The 7576-nt window shown below is 37.8% G+C and overlaps 1 protein-coding gene across 2 annotated transcripts; it reads right to left on the reverse strand.

Annotated features, from left to right (window-relative positions):
- LOC143593219 (cysteine-rich receptor-like protein kinase 2) lies at positions 1–6188 on the reverse strand. Of its 2 annotated transcripts, XM_077072922.1 has the most exons (9): positions 5697–6187; positions 4364–4761; positions 4154–4276; positions 3917–4047; positions 1378–1588; positions 1057–1288; positions 633–792; positions 368–510; positions 1–329 (listed from the first exon to the last, which is right to left on the reverse strand). In XM_077072922.1, the coding sequence occupies exons 1-9, from the start codon at positions 6101–6103 to the stop codon at positions 290–292; spliced, it is 1845 nt and encodes a 614-aa protein (XP_076929037.1). In that variant the 5' UTR covers positions 6104–6187; the 3' UTR covers positions 1–289. The 2 variants fall into 2 exon arrangements, with proteins under 2 accessions (XP_076929037.1, XP_076929034.1); XM_077072919.1 differs by having other exon boundaries at positions 2–510; positions 5697–6188.
- Positions 6189–7576: the final 1388 nt, after the last annotated feature.

Raw genomic sequence — 7576 nt, forward strand, 5'->3', positions numbered from 1 at the left:
GTATGAAAAAAAACATTTCATAAATAACTTAAAAGCTATGAAACTGGTGCATCAAAATTCATATGTATGAAGAGAACGATTTCTCTCTAGAGCTCCAAAGAAGGGAGGAAATCAATATAGAAAATACGGGGAGAAACACAACCGCATGATCTTATTATACATTAACAACGTGTAAATATGTAATGTGAATCATCTAATATAGCTGAAATTTTAACGACCAGAAAGCTGAATGCTGGATGCAGTTGCATTGGAAGACAATGATGTCAATGTATCAACTTTAATATTTTTGTCATCTTCGTGAAAGGTAGACCTTACCGGTGGCATTTCTTCTTGTGATTTGTCACTTAAAAGTGTAACCACTTCAGACATTGCAGGCCTTGAAGAAACAGGTGATTGTGTGCACATCAATGCTATCTCTATGATCTTCTTCACATCTATTACATATTCATTTGGATCAAGTCTTTCATCCACAAGATTCAAATGTGTGCCACTTTCGTATAGATTCCATGCCTATTAATGCAAACACAATAAGAGAAGTTAATGAGAACTTAGTACCAATTGACCATAAAGAATAGAACCAAATTAAATATACTGGTGTTTAAAATATAAATCCGTATCTTTGGGATACTTACATGATCAAGGAGGCTTTGACCAATTGATTCATCGCCTTCGACATTGTGACACCTCTTCCCGCTAATGATTTCAAGGACCACGATACCAAAGCTGTATGTATCTACTTTCTCAGATAATTGCCCATGAATGGCATATTCAGGTGCAACGTAACCACTATCCCTGTTAAGATTAACTATCTTTTTAGAGATACCCTCAAGAGAGTTAGAAAAGGGAAACAAAATCCAGTGTACATGTTGTTCGGTCTTGAGTGTAGTAATTGAGTAGTTTGCTAAGTACCTTTTGGGATTAGCTAGTACCTGGTTTAGGATTTTGCTAAGTACTTTTAGGCGTTGTTTAAAAGTTCTTGTACTTCTAGAGAATTCACTACCACTATATATAAGCAAAACTAATGCCAACTTAACAAATTTATTAATTTAAACCTACATGGATCCTGCCATATTGGTGCTCAGATGAGTCTTGTCTTCTGGCAGTAGTCGTATCAACCCAAAATCAGCAATTTTGGGTTGAAACTCATTATCAAGTAGAATGTTGCTGGTTTTGATATCCCTGTGAATGATGGTAACGTGATATTGCTCATGTAAATATGCAAGACCTCGTGCCGTCCCATAGATTATGTCAAACCTTTGTCTCCAGTTTAGATTCTTTGATTTGTCACCTGCAAAAAAGTTTACTTGATTCAGAATGGATATCATTAGGATTTAAAGACATTAAGCAGTTGTGAACGAAATAAAATGTATGACTCACCATAGAGAAATTGATCAAGGCTGCCATTGTCCATGTACTCATGGACAAGAAATAGAAGTGGCGCTTTGTTACAATATCCAAGAAGGCGTACAAGATGCCGGTGGTGAACATTACATATGATCTTAAGTTCATCATCAACGTGTGTCTTTCCTCTAGTAGTGGCCATAACTGTTTTCTTGATTGCAACAGTGTCCCCGTTCTTGAGAATGCCCTGTATCATATCACCGTACATTATGTTAAACTTTGAGCAAGCGAATCAAGAACACAAACACGAGATTTGATCAGCACATGACCGACTCTTTTATTAAGAAAACGACAAACGAGAAAAACTTAATAATTAACTAACACATTGAACCAATGGTATATATAAACCCATGGTTCCTAATCCTATACTAACTCAAATACATAATTTGAATAAAAAAACAAATAGGATTAAATAAAATAATACTAACTTATCTTATAATAATAAACTAATTATTATATTAAATATTCTCCTAGATTCTAGGAGTCTTCAATTTGATTTGGTGTTGGACATGTTTAACACTCCCTCTCAACACCAAACTTCTTCTAACCGTGACACACACGAAGCACCTCGACTTGAAACAACCCGCGACTCAACACAACATGTCACGTCTTCTGACATCAGCTCAAATGTTGAATTTCAACACTCCCTCTAGATCCATACTTGTTACTTTAAGGTCTTTCACGCCCTGCAACACTCGTATCTCTTTTGGACTTGATTTTTCGGACTCGTCACACGCCTTCACATGAAGTTGTGTCTTAGTCGATTACTCCTTGATCCACGCAAGATCTCTTCAAACTCGGTTCAAAAGTTGCTTACCTCCTTGCTTTGATAATTTGTTCACCACTTGCCTCGGCCTTTGGTTACGAACCACCATTAGACCCTTAGACAGATTCAACTCACATCCAAACAACCTTTGTTGCAACTTGCATGTATTCATTATCTTCAACACTCTCCTATGAACAAACCACACATGTTCATTCAGCCTCGAAATCACATCCGATCTTACCGAACGTGATCTCCTATTTATGGTCCTAGTTGGCAGCTCAAAACCGCTACTATTTGGTAGCACTTGACCACTAGTTTCAGCCCAGTGTTACCTCCCATGCAGCTTCCAAACACCTCAATTTGCTGCAGCTCCGTACGCCATGATCTAGTCCCGAAACCGGACCCGAACATATGATGTTGCTGTCCCGTTTGGACAGCCCAATAATGTTATCACTCGGGACTGTTGGGTCATCAATCCAGCCCACTTAACTACCCCGACACACGGATATTTAACCCGACACACGGTCATGGCACAATATCATTGCTCGACACACAGAGGTTTAACCATCCCGACACACGGTGATGGCACATCACCACCGAAACATTCAACTCGATGAGCACCAAAACAAAGTTGACAGACAACCTTGTTGGACTCGTTATATCGGCGGACCCGAACCACCTTGTAACTTCCTTTTAACACCTGTAGACAACCCTCACATCTGTTGTCGTCTTTTGATGTTGTGTTAACTGTCAACTATTCTCTACAGCAATCAGGTTTTCTTTGCTCCTGCCATTACAATTCTGCCTAACCTTTGATCGAAAACTCACCACAAGCGGTTTAATCGGAATCTGGACACATCCGATCCTGGACACACCATTGATCGAAATCTTTTCTTGGGGCTCACCAATAAATATAAAATACCACTCAAAACCTTTGCTCATTGCTTCCTTTTACTCCACTCCACGTCAATAACTTTCTTTCTTGAACGTGTTCTTCCTTGGAAGTGGGTATCTAGAACAACGCAACACGCGCACCGTCACATGGTTTGCTCGAAGAGCTTTTCTTATTAATCGACTTACGATAAAGAAAACTAGATACACGGTAAACTTCTTAACATGAGCCAACCAAGATTGGCCACCACTATTTATCTGTTGTAAAACAGCCACGGACTTTCGGACACCCCTGTCGTCCCAAACGGAACTCTCGCATGACATGAAAACGGTCGAACGAAACACCGCACTGGTCTCCATCTACTGATGTTATGTTTTCTGGTTGCGGAAGAAGCCAATCTTTCATGCGTGCCCTCCACTGACGGACACACCCGCTGGCGGAGGCTACCTTCGATCTTCAAACCGCTTCCCGGTATGAGCGTCGGGCTCTGATACCACTTGTTAAACTTTGAGCAAGCGAATCAAGAACACAAACACGAGATTTGATCAACACACGATCGACTCTTTTAATAAGAAAACGACAAACGAGAAAAACTTAATAATTAACTAACACATTGAACCAATGGTATATATAAACCCATGGTTCCTAATCCTATACTAACTCAAATACATAATTTGAATTAAAAAAACAAATAGGATTAAATAAATAAGACTAACTTATCTTATAATAATAAACTAATTATTATATTAAATATTCTCTGAGATTCTAGGAGTCTTCAATTTGATTTGGTGTTGGACACGTTTAACACATTATGCGTCAACTACCAAATGTATTGCAAGTAATTACATCAGTAGTACCTTATATACTTCACCAAACACCCCTCCACCAAGTTTGTGCTCATCACTAAAATTATTTGTAGCTATTTTTATATCATCATAGCTGTATTTTGCTGCACCTTGAAGCAAGTCGGTTGATCCAGTTGATTTATCTAAGCATTGGAAATCATAAATTTAATATGGAAACCATGAAGGTTGTAAATACATTAAACGATCCAGTAATATGTTAGATTGGCATAAGTTCGAAAGAAATTAAACCTTGGGGACGACTACTTGCATGTTTTGATCGTCGACATAAACAAAATGCAAGTACTACCAGCAAAAGAAAGCATACACCTCCAACAACCCCCCCAATTATGTACCCCTTCTTACTAGAATCTCCTGTAAATCATTGATATGCAATGTTTAAAATTTAACATAATTGTGAACAAAAACATGAATATACATCTAGAATAGTAGAGGCCTCACTGTCTCCAAGGAAAGGTGTGATATCAGTAGTCTGGTTTAGTTCAAAAAACCGAGTACTAGAATACCTCATAAAGCATCCGTTGTCAATGGCCCTCCCGTTCGTGACAGGAAGACACGAATCTAAAGAACTATATCTGGAGTTTAAGCACTCCTGACAAACACTCTGGCTTAAGTTTAGATTACATTGAGCAATTGCATACACTGTATGGTTGCTATTAGCTACCGGTCTTGTTGAAGCGGCATAATAATCAGAGGTTCTTGGTGCAGCAGTTCGAAGGTCTGACATCAAACCTTCTACTGTTTTCCTAAAGTTTGCTTGCTGAGGTGATGTCATATTGCCACATATTACCACACCAGCCCGAATATTGGCGTCAGCGTAAAAGTTAAAATTCTCGTACCTGCATAAAAATATTTTCCGTCTTATTTAAGTCATGATATCTTATGAGTCTCGTATAATTGTAATTTTTGTCTCCAAGCCATTGACATAAACCTGATAGTCGGTAGTCACTACTCAGTAATCACTATATTTCAAATTAAACCCCATGGATTAATTTGCTTTAATTTTTGTGGATGTGTATCATGTATTTCCACAATATAACCAATTTAGAATTTAAAATATCTGGTATTTTATTAAAGAAAATTTGTTTTAAAAAGGAAAAATAATGAAAATATCTATTTTGACCAATGACATTAACAAATAGTCGTTTGACTGTTTTATTTTTAATTTCCAATAATTTTCACTAATCACACGAGGACATGTGTCGCAAAAAACTAACAAATTAGACACCTGATTAAATGTGTGAGATTGAATTCCACTACGCTAAAAGACACTTGTCACGCTCTGTTTGATTGACAGTTTTAAAATATCAAAGGTTGTTTCGTTAAATTTAGCTTTCGTTTTCGTTAACTAAGGTAATCCAAGTACAACGGAGTACCTCTATTTGCTCCTAAGTTTCATTAATGTCATTTAACAAATATGATAACATCCTTATTAGGATAAAAATCATTAAATTGGTCATCTAAGTTAGTTTTTTGTTAGAGTGGGATTTTTGCGCTAACCAATTAAAGTGAAAGCTAGTTGTGTCATTGGTTATTACCCGTATGAATTATTATTGTTCAAAACTTATTGTTTGAATTATTAAATCCAATTTGTTATATATTAATCATATTAATTCTTGAAACAAAAAAATACTAAAGTTGACCATGATCATTTTTTTCAATTTCCTGAAAACAAGATTTGATTCTTTAGCTCACAACTTTTATAAATGGTTGGATGGATAGATTACAGCAAAGTTAGTTACCAAACTAAATATGAAAGAGTTAAATTAATTACCTAACATCGCAGTCATTGTAAAAAACATGAGCTCCATTGGCACTTCCACACACTTTCAGCTGAGCCACAGCATAGTTGAAACAAGCAACACATTCGGAAGTTGAGACGTAGCCGCGACATGCAGCAAGGCCCCACACAGACTCGCCATTGAGCAAAGTGCGCGCGACAGCATAACGTACACGGTTGACCGATAATTGTTCATGGAGACTAGAAAGGGTGGTGTTAAGATTGCTCAAGAAATAGTTGGCGCTTCTACCATAATATAAACTACAATAATATCTCATCAAGGTACTATTTCTATTATTGGACTGTGATGTAACTGGCTCTGCCATGGATATGAACACCATCGTCACCACCATCACACAGGCTAGCCGCCATGAAAACCAGTTGCTTTCTGGTTGCTTCATGTTAATCTTCTTGTTCTTGTTTTTTTATTTTTGGATTTCTTGGTTAGCTGGCTTCAATAATTATAGACTTATAGTTCATGGAACTTGTAATATACAATTTTTAAGTCATTATCCATGGTCAAAGGTGGATGCAAATTAGTTTGAATATTATTTAGCAGCCGTCCAGCTGAACCAATCACAGCCGTTGACAAACTGGAACCACTCACCTCAGATATTGAGTTTGAAAATAAAGATTTGTATGATAAAAAAATATGTAAAAATTCTTTATACTTTTTAGATATATAATTTACATGAAATGATAATTACCAGCAAACTCTAAATATACTGTTCTAATATTACTTATGTGTATATATAACGCAGAATAACATATAAAAAATCAACTTAGTGAAAAGAAAATCAAAGTTGTGAAAGTTTTCTAATTTTCAAAATGAACTGCAACCTTTTTGTTGATTATATATATATATATGATAAAAGTAAAATTAGGAGGATGGGAAGGGCTAAGGCGGTTTGCCCAGACAACATACCATCGAGGTGTGAAGTGCCTGGGAGAAGGACTCTTGTGGTAAACTACTTTGTTCAACATTATCCTCAAATCTGGTAAAATGCCAGACCAGTGGAGGACCAGTGTCGTAGTACCTATTTATAAGAATAAAGGAGACGCCCAATGTTGTGGTAACTACCGAGGAATCAAACTACTAAGCCATACTATGAAGCTTTGGGAAGAGTGATGGAGGCTAGACTTAGACGGGAAACTCAGGTTACGATGAAGCAATTTGGATTCAAGCCGGGGCGTTCCACCACAGAGGCAATACACATATAAGAAGATTGATGGAAAAGTATAGAGAGAAGAAGCGCGACCTTCATATGGTGTTTATTGACCTAGAAAAGGCGTACAACAGTGTGCCACGCAAAGTTCTTTGGAAGTGCCTACAGGGTAGAAGGGTTCCGAGGAAATATATAGAGGTAATTATGGATATGTATACCAGGAGTGCAACAAGTGTTCGTACGCCTGTGGGGGATACTGATTTCTTCCCTGTGGAGGTAGGCCTTCACCAAGGGTCGGCGTTGAGTCCGTTTCTTTTTGCAGTAGTCTTGGATGAGTTATCAAAGTCAATTCAAGAGACACTCCCGTGGTGCATGATGTTCGCAGACGACATTGTTTTAATTGCTGAGAGTAAACAAGAACTAAACGGGAGGCTAGAGGAGTGGCGAACAGCCTTTGAGACAAAAGGATTAAGGATTAATCGCTCTAAGACGGAGTACCTACACTGTGATTTTAGCGGGGTAAATGACAATAAGGACGTTCAGATCACCATCGAAGGGCAAGTGGTTACGCAGGTAACGAAGTTCAAGTACCTAGGATCATTTGTTCAGAGCGATGGGGAATTAGACAGCGATGTGGCACATCGAGTTCAGGTAGGATGGTGTAGATGGAGAGCAGCCACAGGTATATTGTGCGACAAGAGTTTCCCA

The sequence above is a fragment of the Bidens hawaiensis genome, unplaced genomic scaffold (genome assembly GCF_021521415.1).
Source record: "Bidens hawaiensis isolate Kalapana, Puna unplaced genomic scaffold, B.hawaiensis_p1.1 tig00001685_1, whole genome shotgun sequence".
NCBI lineage: Eukaryota > Viridiplantae > Streptophyta > Magnoliopsida > Asterales > Asteraceae > Bidens > Bidens hawaiensis.

Excerpts from the sequence above, each read along its gene's own strand:
- LOC143593219 (XM_077072919.1), bottom strand. The coding sequence starts at position 6,103 with ATGAAGCAACCAGAAAGCAACTGGTTTTCATGGCGGCTAGCCTGTGTG. Across the intron at positions 4,762-5,696 it reads TACAATGACTGCGATGTTAG|GTACGAGAATTTTAACTTTT; the intron begins GTAATTAATTTA and ends ATTTTTATGCAG. Across the intron at positions 1,589-3,916 it reads TGTTTGGTGAAGTATATAAG|GGCATTCTCAAGAACGGGGA; the intron begins GTACTACTGATG and ends GATATGATACAG.